We start from the raw sequence: 19,058 nt of genomic DNA, 5'->3' as shown, positions 1-19,058 counted from the left end.
GGAGATGCCTGGCTTCTGGGACCAAGGGGACAGGAGTCTCCCAGGGAGTTGCCCCGGCCAGACCTCATCTAGACTACTGCATTTGGATTCGGGTGCCATTTTTAAAAAGTACATCACCAGGGGGCAGCTGGGTAGCTCAGTGAGTGAGAGCCAGGCCTAGAGACAGGAGGTCCTAGGTTCAAACCCGGCCTCAGCCACTTCCCAGCTGGGTGACCCTGGGTAAGTCACTTGACCCCCATTGCCCACCCTTGCCACTCTTCCACCTATGAGACAATACACCAAAGTTCAAGGGTTTAAAAAAAAAAGTACATCACCAGCCAGAGAGCATCTGTGGGAGGGTAAACAAGATGGCATCTGCCTTATGGAGATTAGTTGAAGGAAGTAGGGATGTTCGGTCTAAACAACAGAGGGCTGGGGATGGGGGAGGGCACACGATGGCTGTCTTCAAGTACTTAAAAGCCGAAAGAGTAATTAGCTTGGCTCTGATCGGCTCTAAAGGGCAGAACCAGGAGCAGCAATGAGGGAAGGGGAGATGTTGCGAAGAGTCCAATTTAGGTTTAGAAAAAGAAAACACCTCCAAACAACTATCTCCAAGTAGAATGGACTGCCTTGGGAGGTAGTGAGAGCCCCCTCAGAAAGGTGTTCAAGCAGAGACTGTTTGGGAGTGCCAACGATTTTCAGAGGGGATTCTTTTTGGGGGTATGAAGTCGATCAGAGGGCCTCTGAGGTCCCTTCACGCTCTCATATTCTGTGATTCTCTTTTGCTTTTGGATGTTCCACAGAGTTCTCTGCATATCAAATGATTCCTTGGTCAGGTTATGATTGGAAACTCACCAGTAATCTTCCTTTTCCTAGATACCATTTCCCTTCCTCTCATAGCTATTTGGGAATTGAGCATCGATCTTGTCCATGTTCCAGATTGGAAGGTCCTGGACGAGCCCCTTGATCCTCTTAACCTCCTGTTGTTCTCCCCTGGGCATTGTATGTAGCCCTGGGTACTACTGCCTTCTGAATGGACTGCCAAATGGACCTCTCTTCTTATGACCAAAACAAGACAATGTCACACTAGTGGCCAGTCATCGAACTTCAGTACTTGGTTGGGTCTGCGATCCCCTCTAGTAAAGCTGATCCCAACCATTTTGTTTGCCCGGTGTATTGGGAGTCTTCCCCTATGCCTCTTGATATCGATGAGCATTTGATCCACTCCCTGGTTACTCTTTGCTCTTGCTATATGACCAGTCAATCTTTCCCAGTCATTCACCTTTCTGATGCTTCTGCTGCTGCACCATTTTTCATTAGTGCTGTGTTGCCACCTACTCATGCCCACCATATGCCACACCATTGCCATTTGGATGACCCTTACTTTTGCAGCCTAGGGGATTCTGTGAGTCATAGCCCTATGGCATCACTGGAAGAATACTGGTGCTCAACAAATCAACTTTAGTTTTAGAGAGAAACTTAAGTTCATTAAAAGAACTACGACTTCCCAAAGACAATCCAGTTTGCTCTCCTCTTTCCTCCAATTCTGAATCTACCTCATTATTCACTCGGGAAGGGAATTAAGGCACAAGATAGGACCTGGATAGTCGTATAACTTTAAATTCAGAAATGTCAAAAGAGGCCCGCACATCCTTGCTGAAACAGAGGAAAATATCTAAAGCAATGGAAGCACTCCTCCGGGCTTCTTCACAATGCTGAAGCTAGTGGGGCCTGCCTATGGAGTGAGCTGAAGATAGCTGCTTATATTTCCATGTCATTTCTCTACTGTAGCCATATTGATTTGCTTAACTGACTCCTGAACTTACTGAACTCCTTGGGATCTTCTTCCTTTTCTATTCGTATCTCAGCACTTAGCATAGGGCCTGGAATACAGTAAGTGCTTAATAAACATGCTTTTTCATTCATTCATTTGTATGCCTGTACAAGATACAGATACTAACAGATTAGCTCTATGGATTGTTCATCCGACTACGTAGAACCTGGACAGAAGGAATCCTTTATCCACTTGGTTCTTCCTGAGTCAGGCCCCAAGTACTTTGGAGTCATCTGAATCTCATTTAGGGAGTTCTTCAAATGTTCTGGGTCTTGAAGCAGTGAGCGCATTATCATCTTCAATAGGAGTTTCTGGAAAATCTCACCTTCTCTAGGGATTCTCTGTGCCACTCGGACTTATACCCACCTCTTCCTTTTTCATATCATCATCAAGGATGCTGCCTTCGCCAACAGAGCATGGGACATTCCACAGTCTTACTTCATTACCTCTCTACAGAGTGGAAGGAAGCATGTTCTAGTATCAGTCATCTGGATCCAACTAAATTCTGTTGTCTTTTAGGGTTGCCTCTCGGTTCTTTCTCATCAGTTCATATGAGTCTTCCCATGTTTTTTCAGATTCCTTATATTTGTTATTCCTTACAATTCAGTAATAGTTCATTGCATTCGTGTACAACTTATTTAGCCAGCCCCCAATTCTGTGTTGGTGTACCTATGCCACGTGTGCCAGAGGTGGCTGCTCCCTTCCCCCTCTTCTCACATGACTGAGGACATTTATTATGTGACCTGCCCCTCTGCCCAATAGCCCAACGGGAGTGGGGTAAGGGGGAGGAGGGGGCTCACATGGGCATGAGGATTGCAGTCTGGGTACTTGGTCTCTAAAGGTTCGCTATCACTGCCCCAATCAATGGATACCTAGCTTTGGTTTCCAGATTCTTACAACTATAGAAAGTGTTCGTTTCGGCCTAAGTTCCATCTGATCTGGTACAAATGGAAAACTCTCAGTCTCAGTATTTAAATCAGTCACTTGTTCTTACTGAGGTACAAAGATATACAGTGATCCCTCACCTATCGTGAGAGTAACGTTCCAGAGATCCCCGAGACAGGTAAAAATCTGTGAACTAGTGGTGTTATATTTTATTATTTATATATATATATATTTTAAGGCTTTATAAACCCTTCCCACTCTCCTATAAACCTTTTCCACACCCTTATTAACCTATAGTCACTGAACCAATCTGCACTCAGGATACATAGATCAGAGCTGTGGTTGGTCACCTTTCATTCCATCAGCCTTAGCAGCTTTTATTTACAAAGTGGTGGAAAGAGTGAAAGTGTAAAATGTAAATAAAGAGACAGATTCCTAATAAGCCTACCAACCCTTCTCCAATGAAATCCAGCTCAGTCCCAGAAGGGGTTTCCCTAAGTCCAATCTCCATGTGGATTTCCTGATAATTCTCGGCCAGAAGTCCCAGTGGTGTCTTCAGCCAGACTTCCACCAACACAGCCTCCTCCAAAGCCAAGGCAGGAATCTCAGCCACTCACCCAGCAAGCCGACACAGGATCCAGGGAAAAGAGTCTCCTCCAAAGCCAAGGCAGGGATCTCAGCTACTCACTCCAAATACCAGGAAAGGAATCTCAGCCACTCACTCCAAATGCCAGGAAAGGAATGATTCCCCAGACCATGTTGGTCTCTTTTTATACCCATTTTTTTCCATGTCACTTCCTGTCTCTCCTCTTCACAGAAACCAATTGCAGCCTTTCGATTTGCCTAGCACTGCCTAAGGGGGTGGCAGTGGCCTTTGGAGGTATGAGTTTACTCTAGTGAGTGACTTGTGAACTCTCATACTTAATGGCAAATAGGGGTACTTTAAGTTCTTGATTTGATTAGCTGAAAATAGACAAGGGGAGAGTTAATCCTATCTTCACACCACGATACAGAATTAGACATATATATTTTTAAGTCTGGCAATACAGTGAAGCCATAATAAGTGAACTGCAATATAGCTATAGTGAGGGACAACTGTAATGAGAATGAAGCCATGTTCATTAACTCTGGGGCAAAGGCAGCCAACCTGAAGGGTTATTATTCCTTGAGTCTAAGGAGTAACCTAGGGGTATCAGGGCAGCCCCTAGATCAGTGATGGTGAACCTTTTAGAGACCTTAGAGACCAAGTGCCCAAACTGCAATCCTCACACCATATGTGAGCCCCCCACCTTACCCCAGACAGGGGAGGGAGGAAGTGCTCCCATTGGGTTGCTGGGCATAGGGGTGGATGATGGGAGAAATGTCCTCAGACGCAAGTGGAGGGGGAAGGGAGCAGCCCCCTCCGGCACATGTGCCATAGGTTCACCAACATGGCTCTAGATCCTTCTTTGTGTCTACTTATGTGAGGGCCTGCCCCCATTCCATAGGCCATCTACCTGCTAATGAAAGCTGGGCAGTGTTGACTTTTTAGCCATGTCCATGCTCCTGTTCCACTCTAAGCCTACTACAGTATTGCTTTGAATATCTTGTTATATAGTGGGCCTTCTTTTTTGTAATTGACTTCCTTATGGTATATGCCCAGTAGTGGGATCATTGGGTCAAAGAGTATGGGAAATTTAGTAACATTTGTTGGACCAATTGACAGTAGCCTGCAGGAGATTAATGGTGTGCCTATCTTCCTAGAGCCCCCACTAGCATGGACTTCTGTTGTGTTTTTTTGTCATTTTTGTCAACTTGATGAGTATGAGACGAAACCTCCCAGTTGTTTTAATTTCTATTTCTCTTATTATTAGTGACTCAGAATGCTTTTTCTAGTCATTGATTGCTTGGATTTCTTCTTTTGAAAAAGTTTGCTTCTATTCCTGGTTCCACTCATCTATTGGAGAATGATTTTTACTAGTTCATATTTGTATCAGACTCCGTTATATCTTGGACGTTTCTATTTTAACAGAGATGTTTTACTCAAAGGTTTTTTGTTTTTCCCAAGCTGTATCTACTTTTCTTATTCTAGCCCCATTGATCTTGTTTCCATAAAAGTATTTTAGTCATGCATTCGACAAGCATTTATTAAGTACCAACAGTATTCTAAGGCATGTAGATACAAAGAATAGTCGCTGCCCTCAAGGAGATTACATTCTATCAGGGGACATGTACATAAATTGGCACATACAAGATTCATGTAGAGTAGATGAAAGGTACCATTAGAGGAATATTCCGTCATTCAGCAAGCATTTATTAAGCACTTACTATATGCTAGGCTCTGTACTAATTGTTGGGTATACGTGCTCCCTACCCGCAGGGAGCTCACCTTCTAATGGGAGAGCAAACAATTATGTATACACAAGATCCATCCAGTAAAATGGAAGGTAATCTTAGAGGGAAAACACTAGTAATGGGGGTACAGGGAAGGGGAGAAGGAATTGGGGAAGACCTCCTGTAGAAGGGGGGATTTGAAATGAATCTTGAAGGAACTCAGGGAAACTGGGAGGTATAGATGAGGAAGAAGAATATTTCAGACATGGGAGATATCCAGTGAAGAGGCATAGAGTTGGAATGGGAGAGAAAGAGGAGGGGGAAGAGAATAAGCATTTATTTATGTGCCACACACTTTGTTAAGGTCTTTACAAATATTCTCTCACTTAATACAACAACCCTGAAAGGCAGGTGCTGTTATATCCCTGTTTTATGGGTGAGGAGATTGAGGCAAACAGAGACGAAGTGACTTATCTACGGTCACACTGTCTGAGGTTGGATTTGAACTCTGATTTTCCTGACTTCAGTCTCAGAGCTCTATCCACTGCAGGGCCACCTAGCTGCTGAGATGGAGTGTCATGCCTGAAGAATAGCAAGGTCAATGTTATAGCATTGTAGAGTACCAAGAGGGGAGCAAGGTATAGAAAGACTGGAAAGATAGGAAGGGGCCAAGTTGTAAAGGGCTTTAAATGCCAAATGGAGGACTTCATACTTGATCCTGGAGGTACTAGGGGGCCACTGAAGCTTATTTAGTAAAAAAGAGAGTGTGACATGGTAAGACCCACACTTTAGGGTAATTACTTTGTTGTTTTTTTAATTTTATTTTTTTGTCATGTAAAACACATGTTATAATATTGGTCATTATAAGAACACACTCACACATAACCAAACCCCCCAAATAAAACCACAAATACACTGATGTGGAAGACAACTCCAACAGTTCTTTCTCTGGAGGTGGAGAGCAATCCCCGTCACAAGTCTGTCAAGATTGCCTCAGATCATTGCCTTGGTGAGAGGAGCCAAGTTTTCACAGATAATCATTGTCCAGTATTCCTGTTATTGGGTTCAATGTTCTCCCAGTTCTGCTTATTTCACTCTGCATCAGTTCCTGCAGATCTTTCAATCTTTTTCTGAAGTCCTCTTGCTCCTCTTTTCTTATAGCACAATAGTATTCCATCACCAACATGTACCACAGTTTGTTCAGCCATTCCCCAATTGATGGACATTCCCTCAATTTCCAATTCTTTGCCACCACATAAAGAGCTGCTATATATATTTTTGTACAAGCATATCCTTTCCCCTTTTTTTATTATCTCTTCGGGATATAGACTCTGTGGTGGTATTACTGGATCAAGGGCAATGCACAGTTTTATAGCCCTTTGAACATAATTCCAAATTGCCCTCCACAATGGTTGGATCAGTTCACACTCTACCAATAATGCATTAGTGTTCCCATTTTGCCACATCCCCTCCAACATTTACCACTTTCCTTTGGGGTAATTACTTTGATGGCTAAGTGAAGGATGGTAGAATGAGGAGAGGTATGACATAGTGAGACCACCCAGAAGTCCATCATAATAGTCCAGGTGAAATGTATAATGAGGGCTTGCCCCAAGGTGGAGGCAACATGATTAGAGGAAATGGGATATGTATGAGAATAGATATTGTGAAAGTAGAAACAATAAGATTTGGCACTGGGTTGTATGGGATAAGTTTGAGTGAGGAGTTGAGAAAAACATGGAGAGGGGGCAGCTGGTTAGCTCAGTGGATTGAGAGCCAGGTCTAGAGACAGGAGGTCCTGGGTTCAAAGCCGGCCTCAGACACTTCCCAGCCGTGTGACCCTGGGCAAGTCACTTGACCCCCATTGCCTACCCTTACCACTCTTCTGCCTTGGAGCCAATACACAGTATTGACTCTAAGACGGAAGGTGAGGGTTTAAAAAAAAGAATAACATGGAGATTACTAACCTGGGTGGTTGTGGGAGGGTAGCGATATTCTCAATATGAACAGGGAGGTTTAGCAGAGGAACAGCTTTGTGGGGAAATTATAAGAAGTTCTATTTTGGACATATCAGTGATTTGAAGTTGGAGCTCAGGAGAGAGGCAAGGATTGGGCATATAGATCTGAGAAGCTTTTGCACGGCAATGGTAATTTTGCCAATGAGACTGCCAAATGAAATAGTATAGGGAGAGAATAGAAAAGGGCCCAGGACAGAGCATCGAGACTCATGTGGTTAGTGGATGTGAATGAAGAGCTACGAAGGAGATAACGGTGTGGTCAGACCAATAGGAGGAGAACCAAGAGACAGCAGTGCCAGGAAGGCCTGGAGAGAAGAGTGATTGACATTGTTAAAGGCTACAGAGAAGTCCAGAAGGGCGAGGATTGAGAGAGAAGGTCGTCAGAGAGACGATTAAGAAAGAGATCATCGATAACTTTGGAGAAAGCAATTTCAGTTGAATGATGAGGTTAAAAGTCATATTGCAGAAGGTTTAGAATTGAGTGAGAGGCAAGGAAGTAGAGGCACCTGTTGCAGATGGATTTCCCAAGGAATTTATCTACAAAGGGGAAGAAGAGAAATAGGAATATAGCTAGGAGAAGTTCAGATTAAGGGAGTATATTTTTAACCCTTGACTTATGTCTTAGAATCAATACTGTGTATTGGTTCCAAGGCATAAGAGCAGTAAGGGCTGGGCAATGGGGGTTAAGTGACTTGCCCAGGGTCACACAGCTAGGAAGTATCTGAAGCCACATTTGAACCCAGGACCTCTAGTCTCTAGGCTTGGCCCTCAATCCACTCAGCCAACTAGCTGTCCCCAAGGGAGTATTTTTTAAAGAATGAGTGAGACAGGAGGCAGCTACCTATTAATGGGTAGAGCGTCAGCCTAGAGATGGGAAGTCCTGGTTTCAAATCTGGCCTCAGACACTTCCTAGCTAGGTGACCCTGGGCAAGTCATTTAATCTCCATTGCCTAGTCCTCACTTCTGTTTTGGAAACAATACACAATATTGATTCTAAGATGGAAGGTAAGAGTTAAAAAAAAAAGAATGTGTGAGACAGGAGTGTGTTTGTGGCCAATAGGGAAGTCCCAGGAGAAAGGGAGAGATTGAAGATTAGTGAGAGAATGGGGACGCTGGAGGGAGCGATGTGGGGGAGGAGGCAGATAGGGATGGGGAGCTTTGCCTTGCCAAAGAGAAAGGGCCATCTCTTCCTTTGTCAGAGGGGTGAAGCAGAGATAGTGGAGGAAGATGTCTGAGTGGTGTGAGATGAAGCAGAAGATGGAGCTCTTGTCAAATAGTCTCCATTTTTTGGATGAAGTATGAGATGAAGTCCTTGGCTAAGATGGGAGGGGGAGAGAGCGCCATGGAAGGAAGGAAAGGAACAAATATTGATTAAGTATCTTCTAGGCGCAAGGCACTGGGTTAGGGTCATTACATATATTCTCTTATTTAATCCTCACAACAACCCCAAGAGGCAGGTGCTAGTATTATCCCCATTTTACAGTTGAGAAAACTGGGCTATACAGAGTTTAAGTGACTTCTTAGGGTCATACAACTAGTAAGTGCCTGAGGCTAGATTTGAATTCAGGCCTTCTTGATTCCAGGCCCAGGACTCTCTCCCCTGTACCTCCTCATTTTGGATTACTAATTTTGGATTACTCCTTGGAGTAATAATCCCAAATTGGGGTTCGGTGAGTCACAGTCAGTGATAAGACAAGGAGGCAAGAGACTCGTATGGAGGTGATAATGGCAAGTTGAAGTGCTTCATCAAGGCTGGAGAAAGGTAAGGGAGGAAAGATGATGGCCTGGGGAGAAACTGGCATCTCTGAGCCCAGGCTCAGCGAATGGAATTATAGAAAGGGTTAAACTGGCAACCTAGCCAATGACGTGTTAAAGTCTCTTTTTAAACCCTCACCTTCTGTGTTAGTATTCGTTCTAAGACAGAAGGCCAGCAAGAGCCAGACAATTGAAGTTAAGTGACTCCTCCAGGATCACACAGCTAGGAAGCGGTCTTAATGAAGAACTGATACTCTTTTATCCACTTATAAGGTGTGTGAGTAAATTTTTCAGTCATGCTTAATGAAATGAGAGAAAGTATTTCTTAAGCATCATTCACTTTGTGCCAGGCACTGTGCTAAGCACTGGAGAGACACATAAAAGCAAGCAAGGAAGCCCCTACCCTCAAGAAACTCACATTCTAACGAGGAAAAATGTGCCTAAAGGGGCGTTAAAGGAATGTAAATATCTGTTTTCTAACCATTTCCTGCCCCACCTCCTAATTTCAAATACATCTGAAATCATCCTAAATTCTCTTCTCCTTTGCTCCAGTGTGAGAGGAAGAGGCGGGCCTTCTTGCCAAGACCAGCCCTTCACTTTGGACCCTTAATCCCATCCTGTTCCCTCCCATCTCCTCTGAGAGCTTGTCTGTGTGCATCATCTCCCTTACTGTCTCTTATCCTAAATCTCTCTTCATCGAGTCCTTCCCTGGCATCTGCGGGCATGCCCGGATCTTCCTCCCCATTCCTTAAAAATCCCCCTCTAGTTGGCCCTGTTATCCCCCCATGCTATTGGCCTAATCTCGCGTCCCTTCCACAGCCAGACAGCTAGAAAAAGCCGTTGACTCCAGTTTCTTCAACTTCCTCCTCTTCCTTCTTCTCTGAAGGGAGAGGGGACCCTTTTTCAGATACGTGGGCTGGTCTAGATGGCCAGTTGGGTCCCTCGCGACTCTTAAGATCCTGTAATTTCTAATCTTGATAATGTAAGAACCAGATTCTATCTTTGACTTGGCCATCGACCAGCTGTGTGACCTTGGTCAAATCACTGAACGGTTCTATGTCTCCCTCTCCATTCCCATAGGCAGAATTGTGACACGTGCTCACTCCTCTCCCAGAGCTCAGACAAGGACGTGAGGATGAGTGAGACCACGACGAGATATTTCATTTTCCGACGTTTAGAATGGAAGTTTCTGAGAGGAGACGTGATTTCCTTCTTTGAACTTGTATCTCCATTGCCTAGCACATACACATAGTAGGTACTTTCGGCTGAGGGTTATAAAGGGCTCTAGACCAGCTGCAGAGTGAGAAGCGCTTTGTGGCCTTTGTAGCGTAGGGTTGCCTTTCTTACCAAGGGCCCCAGCATCACTGGCTTCATTTTCTAAAGAAACTAAGGGGGCGGAAAAGTGATGGGATTTCTTTAACATTATATTTTATGGCTGGATTACTATTTGCCCTTGAAAACTATTTTTGGGGGGGGGAATGAAAAATGAATTTAATATCTCCTTGTGAAAAGGGATCCAAATGTCGAGCTAGGAAGGCTGTTTTTCTTCTTGCTGCTCCTTCTTTCTAAATTGGCCCCTCAGTTATTAAAGAGAGTCATGAAGAAGACAGAGGGTAAAAAAGAGCCAACAAGAGAAGAACACTCGCAGAAAGAATCCCAGAGTGTAGAAGAACTCCAGTGAGACGTGGTCAAGTAAAGCCATTTGGGTGAAAGCGAGAACTCGTGGCCCGGCCTAGCAGTTGGTTGGCGCTGAGCAGGATAGGGGGAAAATATTACACTTGGCCAAAGAGCTTTTTTATTTTTACCAAGAACAGTAGGAGATAAAGGGACGGTCTCCAAGGTAGTCTGGGAAATCCATCCCAGACATCATCTAGGCAGCTGACTTAATTCATTCTATTCCTATTATCATAAATCTGACTGGCACATAAAATTCTTGTGCCTGGAAATACTGGCCTGAGAAATCCCTTTTGGGCCCTAGCTTGGGTTTTTATGTGAATAATGAAGACTGGGAAACTACCCAACAGTAGAGAGAATCCAAGCAAACCCTCTACCCGCAGAAAGTTTGGAGGCCCAAAGTCAAACCTGGCTGTGCTTAGTATGTGGGTAACAACCTGCTCTAGGACACAACCCATAAACATTTGCTTTGGTGATGTTCATTGGAACAACAAGGCTGCTCTTTGTATATGAATGCTGGGCTGCTGACCCACCCCATAGCTGGGGTTTAGACCATGCCATTTCTGCTCTCTTACCCAGGCCCCTCCATGCCCAACTGCATACAGTTGCAAGGCAGCAGGTCTGGCTCAAAGATCTAGTCTGTGGTCAGAGGACAGAGCAAATCCAATTGTCCCCCATAGAGAAGGGACCTGTGGCCAGAGCCGTAGCTAGCATGATATGAGTGAGGCTATGCCTCGGGGCATCATCATTTGTAGGAGAGGATGTTTCCTCCCTCTGGTGACTGCCATTGCTGGGCCTCACCTTGTGGTTCTATTCTAGTTCATACCAGCCATTCAGGGTGGACACAACCAAGGCCTTACTCTTCTGATGCCTGTCTTGGGGCCTTTCTTATCCACCAGTCCCCACAGGGTAAGTACCAGACTCTGTGGAGGACAAATCATGCCTTCCAAGGCAACCATACAAACCCATAGTTGGACTGTCTACTACGTCACTGCCATGTTCACCCCATTCCCCTTCACTCAGCTGAATTTGCCTCAAGTTCTACAATTCATAGTCACGTATGCCTCTGACCTTAGTACTGTGTCTTCAGGACATCTGAATGGAAGCTCTACCAAAGTCGCTGAAAATTAATTTCAACCCCTAAATTGAAAAGAGCGTGATGTATTGGAAAGTATGTTTCATACCGATTATTCCTGATTCATGGTTAGAAAATCATTTCTGAAAAGAACGCTACCCACATTCAGAGGAAGAAGTGCAGGAGTGGAAACACAGAAGTAAAACAACCGCTTGAACACATGGGTTGAGGCGGACATGATTGGGGATGTAGACTGGAAACGACCACCCCAATGCAACTATCGATAATGCGGAAATAGGTCTTGATCGATGACATATGTTAAAACCAGTGGAAATGTGCATTGGATATGTGGGGGGGGCGGATAAAGGGGGGTGAAGGGGAAAGTAAAAACATGGCAAATTTTTCTAAATAACCATGGCAAATTTTTCTAAAAAAATAAAATATTTAAATCTTAAAAAAAAAAGAAAATCATTTCCGAGTGATCAGGAAACATTAGCTCCCACTGGCGATCATTTTCCACTGGGAATAAACTATGTCATCGCTTAGTATATCTTGTTATATTGTGCTAATTCCTCAGGCATCTTTTCTGAAAACATTGATGGAAACTATAGACTCTGGGCAAATCACTTTGCTGTTCTGGGCTCTAATTTCCCCATGGGTAAAATGAAAGACTTAGACGAGAGGATTGTCGATGTAAACTAAACCATCTATTGACTAGATAAAATGGTCTCTTCCATTCATATGGTTTGGGCGATTTTCAGTGAGATGTGCCTTTCCCCTTGAAATGTGAAGAAGATCAAATCAGAGGGATGCCCGTTTTTGCTGTTTCTGGGAATGACACTTGAGGATGACATGAAGCTATGGCTGTGGAGGACATGAGAGGCAGCTGATCTAATGCCAGTTTTCTCCTTATAATGGCCTCAAGCCCATTCAAATCTCCCACTTTAATCTCCAGAGAGGGTTTTGTTCTATTCTGTCCCCCTGAATAATTGGTTACTTACCTCCCCACATCTCCACAACAAACACTTCCCATCCCAATGGCCACTTGAATGTTGTTTAGCTTGTAGCTCTCCAAAAACTCATGTATCAGATAGAGCTTGTGTGTGTGTTTATGTCTATAGAAAGCAAGGGAAGTTATAAAGAATGGTATTTATTATTCAAGACCAGGTATTGTTCAAGTTATTGTGCAAGACCGGGATGAGTTCTTTGATTAGTGAGATAAAGTGAGGAAACTCTTGATAGATTGACCAATAGTAGTAGTCTGACCTAGTGGATAGAATATTGGACCTGGCCTCTGGGGGCACGACGTTTCAGTCCCGCCTTTGCCATTACCTAGCATACTAGTTTCAACTAGGACAACTGGGGAGAAAAGAGTCTGAGGCTGTTATTATTCCAGGTATGGGTACATTGGAAGCAAAGGCATGGAAACAGAAAATGAGAGGCCAAGAATAGGGAACAAGGAGTCCTTCATAATACAACGTTCTCCTGCGATCTCCTCCCCAACAAACCCTATTTGTGTTCTAGGATCTATGGCTATTTAGTTTAGAGAAGAATTGGTGGAGAGTTTGGGGGTGAGCATGATAGGTGACTCCAAATGTTGGAAGGACTAAATCCTGTGGAAGAAGTTTTGACTTGTGGTGGGAAAGAGGGAGCCAAGGCTGTATTTTCCCTTTCTTGACATGAATGGTGCCATTTGAGAATACGCCTCTGTTTCAGTGTAGATGTTGTCTCATGGGTTGTTCTCCTTTACCCCAAGTCTCAGGCAAAGTCAACCAAAAGACAGTCTATTCTGTCTCATACCCCTGAGACCAGTGACAGACTAGCATATCTGTCCTCTCCATTAGACCATAACAAATTGCTACCAAGGCTAATGGCTCCGTGTTTTCTCAAAGTATTCACGTTTTGGTGGAAAATGGCTTATATTCAAAAGACCTCCTCCCCCATAGGAACCTTCCTTCTCTATGAGCCAAATGATGCTTCTCCCTGCCTTGGCTTGTAACTATGGACAAAAAAAGCTTTTTATTGACTTGAACCCTAAGTTGGAAATAGTGGGGTTTCTTTCTATGATAGATTTGTTTTTCTTGGTCCTAAAGGGAGCAATGGATGATTATAGAGATGACTATTTAAGCTTGGTATAAGGGGAAACTAATGCCTCCAACTGGTAGGCTGAGCTTACTTCAGGAGGGGTGGGTTGTTCCTCACTGGAGGTCTCTAAACAAAGGTTGGGACTGAAGAGGAAATTCTTGTTCAGGTGCAAGTCTCTGAGGTTCCACCTAACTGACATTCTGGGGCTTGGTGTTTTGACTGGACATCTGGGTGGGTCACCTAGCCCTTTTGTAGGATTTAAATTAATATCCAACACTCCAAGTATTATATTTTATAAAGTTTATTACTAATCACTTGAAGTAAAGGAATAAAAAGGTAATTATCTAACAAAATATAAGGTCACTTGAGTAGATTCTCCAGCCACTCACCCACGCCACCTCCACCAAACTGATAAGAGCAAGAGAGAGTGAGAGGTGGGGCTACACAAAATTTATATCCTCCCTACGTCAGTGCAGAACATGAGAAGGAGAGAGGGGTGCTGGGAATAGTAGTTTTAAGGTACAGAAATTCTAATTACACAATCCCCCCTGTGATTCCCATGGAAAATGAGCATGTAGAAATCTCCCAGATTTACATGCCTAGTTTCCCCATGGAATCAGTACGCATAACCGACTTACATCTCTAAAGATCTATAACTAGAGGTACATACACTATATTGCGCTTTCTAAGGGGAAATTACAATAATTTGGGGACAAAAGGGAAATAAAAGAGAAAGAGAACAAAACCAATGATTGCTAGGTACATTGACAAAAAGCCAATTAGGGGCCAGTTCTAATGAGTGTATATTCAAAATAAATATGTTTCAACCCCCCACAGTTCAATTTCACTACATCCCAAAGTTCCTTCTGGATCTTTTGGTGCCGTGTGAGGTTTCTGCAGGCATCTCTATGGTGCCTTCTCTAAACAGTTCACTTTCTGGATTCAGGGAGGTAGCAAGTTTCGTACTCTCAAACAAGAACAATTTTTATAACAACTAGAATTATATGACAATTATCCCCTCAGTGGCAGTCCGATAACTCAGCTCCCACACTTTAGAGCTTCTGGCAGTTCTCTAAGACTTGGAAGTCACCGATGGCTGCAGTTTGTGTCAGGAGGGAGATCTTGTCCTGATGAAATTATAGGTTATTCACGGATATTGGAAAACAAAAGAACTAAATGTCCCTAATAACAGGATCAGTTTTCTTTCCAGCTCCTGATTTGTTTGTTTGTTTCTTCTGACAGTTGTGGTCCTTCTGATTCCCACCCATTGCCATTCCCAATCTAAGCCACGTGAACACCTTTCGGATGTTTGAAGACCGTTAGCATCTTTTCTTATGTTCCTCTTACCTCACCTTCCCCTCTGGTAAATTTTTTCTCCTCCAGGAAAAAAATCCCATCTCAGTTCTTTCAGTGATCTTCATATGACAGGAATTTGAGAAGACCTTCACCATCCTGAATGACATTCCTTGGATGAGCTACTGCAGCTTATCTATGTCTTCTTAAACTGTGGTCCCCAGAACTGAACCGAGTGCCCCAGGCGAGGCTGTCCAGTTTACAAGAAGATAGAATTCCCACTTCCCTCGCCCTGGAAGACAGGCCTCTTCTAATGCAGATCAGGAGCCCATTGGTTTTTTAGGAAGGAGTTCCAAATCGGCCTGTGAAGGATCTCTTCATGGGGACGGCACTAGTAGGTGGCACGTGGGATTGTGGGATTCACTGTAGTGCTGTCGTAGCTCAGGCTCTCACCCATCTCGGCCCATCATCGAGAATTGTTAAGTAAGTTATGGCCGTCTCTTGGAGATATTGGAAAGAGAGGAGAAATGGTTGCTTTCGGAGTCGGCGGGCATTGGCTTGACAGCTCCTGAGGTGTCTATCCTCATCGTTTAACCCCGGGGTCACTGCCAGTCTCTGGCTTTCCAGTTTAAAGTGCCTGGAGACTGGACGTGATCCCTGCAGCCCCAGACCCTAGGGCTCCTGGCATTCATTTCAATTAGGAGCAAGAACTGTCAGCTCCAGTGGTACCTAAGCAGACTTATTTGTATTGATCTCTAAGCAGGCACCGCCTTGGGAGTTGTAAAAATTTGTCTGCGACTCTGTTTATGTGTAGCCACCAAACAGAGCCCTAATGAGGAAAGCTTTCCTAGTCAAGGTAAACTTGACTGCGGAGCCTTCGCTCTCTGTACCACAGCTGTTGGGAGGCACAAAGCTATTTCTCTTGGCTCAAAATGCGTGCATATGTACTGGAATAAGAAACCTGGAATCTCACAATTTGGCAGACAAAGTGTCCAGCACGGCACTGTGGGCTTGGGGCCACTCCCTGAGCCTGATTCCCCCTACCGTGGCAAAGGGAGAGGGGCTTTCTGAGGAGGACTGCCTGCCTCCTCAGCCTTGGGGCTGGGGTGCCTGTGAACCCTGAAAAAGGGGGTGGCTGGAGCTCAGCAAAGGTGGAGTGGAAGCCTTTGGGAGATAGCGTGCTATGGGGGAAGAGAGCACCGACCTTGGCTTCCAGGGATCTGAGTGCTAGTTCTGCCTTCGGAACTGATCGTGTGATCTTGGGCAAGTCACATCACTCCCCCTCCATCTGAACTTCCTCACTAAGAGTAAAATGAGAACAGCAGTACTTGTGCTGCACAGGTTATTAGAAAGACCAAATGAGATCATGGACAGTGAATTGTGAAGGACTGTCAGTGTTAGGACATGGGCTTGAGGAAAGCTGATGTGTTCTTAGGGTATATGAAGAGGGCCACAGCTTCTTGGGAAAAAGGAGATGACGGTCCTGTCACGCCCTGCCCTGGACAATCTGGAATATGGGACAATTCCATCTCGTTCTGGTCCGTCTTTTAAGAAGAAAATTGTCAAGTCTTTCCCCTGACACTTGATGGCTGTCTCTTGGGCAAGGAATGACTCGAAGCAACTCTCTAAGACTACAAGTTACTGGAGAGTGGATACTCTGCCTCGGTGGCAAGGAAATCTCAGGTCTCAGACCCTCCCTCCTGCCTCCAAAATAAGCTCGGGCGATTCCAGTCAGGGGTACACCAAGATGGCAAAGAGCCTCAAGTCTGCCATATGGGGATAGGTTGAAAAAAGCAGATGGTTTCATTAGGAAACTAGAAGGGCCATGATGATTGTCAGAACTCTAGCTAGGGTGGGGTTTGGGGAGTTCGGGGCCAGAGTACTGACATTCAAGGGGGCACACCTTTTCCTTGGGGCTGTCTGGGGACCGTGGCTCCTATGCTTCATGTCCTCTGCCAGCCTGTGCCACGTGGCACAAACCCACTATCGTGGTTGGTCCCGGCATGAGATGTCCTCCCCCCCCCCCCCTTAAGGGCTTGACTCTCTGGGATGGCAGCCCCATCAGTCCCTCAGACTGCCCTCTGGGCTGCAGTTGCCCTCCAGGTGAAAGTATTCCTACTTAGGGCTCTGGTCGCAGTCTTCCAGTATTTGCAAGGCTGTCACCTGGAAGAAGGATTAGGCGCGTTCCATTTGGCTCCAGCGAGGAGAACTAGGACCAGTGAAAGACATTGAAGAGAAGCAGATTTATTCTTGATGTAAGGAAAAACTTCCTAATGACTATAGCTGTTTGCAAGTGGAATGGGCTGCCTGGCGAGGTGGGGGTGAGCTCCTCTAACTGGAGCTTGCCTTCAAGTAGAAGCAGGCCGAATACCGCTCAGGACTCTGTGCACAATTCTTATTCAGGCACAGCTCGGACTCAGTGGCCACTGGAATCCCACCCGTCTCTGAGGTTCTGGGCTGTGGATCGTGCCACCGGGGGCTCTGCTTTCCCTCTGTGCTTCGGTGTTTCTCCCTGTCCGAAGGGAGAACAGAGCCCTCCCCGAAGCAGCCGGGACCTCAGTCAAACAGAGAGTGCAGAACTAGGGACGGGACAAGCCTTTTTTGCCCTCCATTTTTCGGAGGGGACGTGGCCGGTGATCTGAGACAGAGCCGTCAGGTAACTTGCCACTGCCGACATCTAGAAAGATCAAGAAATGTGCCCTTGAGACCAGGCTTCTTTCTCTCGTGCTTCTCTTCTGTGTTTTCCCTCCCCTGCCATGCCCACTTTGGCATAAAATGTTCATGCCGGCCATTTAACATAAACAAATAATTTCACTGCGGTGCAGAGGCCTCTTGGGCTACTAACATGCCCGTCATTGGGCCAAGTGGCCCAGCCAGGCTCATGCTATTTAGATCCCTTTATGAAAGCCCGATTAAGGTGCCTGGGATCTTGGATTGATTCACCTCCCCAGCCGAAGCCAAGCCTTCTGTCCCTGGCCTGGTAACAGAGGAAGGGCTTTACCTTTTGATCTAAGGAGCCTCTCTGGTCTGAGGGCACTAATGCCCTGTACGGTCATGGCCTCCCTGTTTCAGCGACTCTCCTGGAGTCTTCTCCCCTCCCTCCCTGCTGCCCTCCCTCGGGGTCTGAGCTGGTTCAACTCGAACTCTTTTCTGTTCCATTTTGAATCCAGCATCTCTACGAGTTCCAAGTTGCTTTGCCTCCTCCTTGTCATCTCAATTTCCAGCATCGCCACCCCAACTTAGGTGCATGGAGCACCCAACTAGATTTTCCATAGACTCCTAGGGTTTAGAACAGCAAGGGGCCTTAGAAGTCATCTAGTCCAGCCTCGCATTTTACAGAGGAAGAAACTGAGGCCCAGGAAGGGAAAGGGAAGGGAAGCCCAAGGTCACATGGATAGGTAGTAAATAGAGCCCAGAGTCACACACAGTTCTTCAGTGCTCCTTCCACTCTACCAGAGTTTTCTGCCCAGTTTGAGCATAGCCACAGACCCCTTACTTCGGCCAGAGGTGTTCTGTAGCCCACTCTTCACTGGACCTGGGAAACCTAGCGCAGTGGCTGAGATGGCATCCTGGGGGGCAGCTAGTTCAGTTTGGTTCAGCAGACTTTGCTTTCACGCCTACTGTGTGCCAGGCAGAGGGCTAGATACCGAAGATATCTAACAGCCCGTCCTCCCAAGGAGCTGACCTCCTCCTGTGGTCAATCACACGTACCCCATAAGCAAATGCACACTCTAGTCGGAGGCCGTGCAGAGTGATCTCAGGGGTGGCGATGGTAAAACGCTTGAGTTGAGCGTTGAGTAGAGCTAGGAATTCCAAGAGGCAGAGGTGAGGTGATCTCGAGCCCATTCCAGGCATGGCGGCGAGCCTGCGCAAAGGTACACGGGCAGGAGACAGAATGGCGTGTATGGGGAATAGCAAGTAGGCCAGTCTGGCTGGAAGCTCGAGTGCGTGAGGGGGAGTAATGCGAAATCAGTCTGGAAAGGTAGTTTGGAGCCAGATTGCAAAGAGCTTTAAATGCCAGACAGAGGAGTTTGTATTTCATCGGAGAGGCAGGAGGGAGTTAGTTCCATAGGAACAGGATTATAAATAGAATGGTAAGTACACCAACACTCAGGGGAGCTAACGTGGCGGGGGCCCCTCCTATCAT

At 45.5% G+C, this 19,058-nt stretch overlaps 1 protein-coding gene across 1 annotated transcript in view; it reads right to left on the bottom strand.

Moving 5' to 3' along the window:
• TNMD (tenomodulin) overlaps positions 1-18,766 on the bottom strand; it is a 38,422-nt gene extending 19,656 nt beyond the window's left edge. The window contains exon 1 of the mRNA XM_044682831.1: positions 18,597-18,766. Within this exon, the coding sequence (XP_044538766.1) occupies positions 18,597-18,766 (170 nt within the window). The remainder of the gene's footprint in view (positions 1-18,596) is intronic.
• Positions 18,767-19,058: the final 292 nt, after the last annotated feature.

The sequence above is a fragment of the Gracilinanus agilis genome, chromosome X (assembly GCF_016433145.1).
Source record: "Gracilinanus agilis isolate LMUSP501 chromosome X, AgileGrace, whole genome shotgun sequence".
Lineage (NCBI taxonomy): Eukaryota > Metazoa > Chordata > Mammalia > Didelphimorphia > Didelphidae > Gracilinanus > Gracilinanus agilis.
The sequence above is the reverse complement of the archived record's forward strand: the minus strand, read 5'-3'. Positions and strand labels throughout refer to the sequence as shown.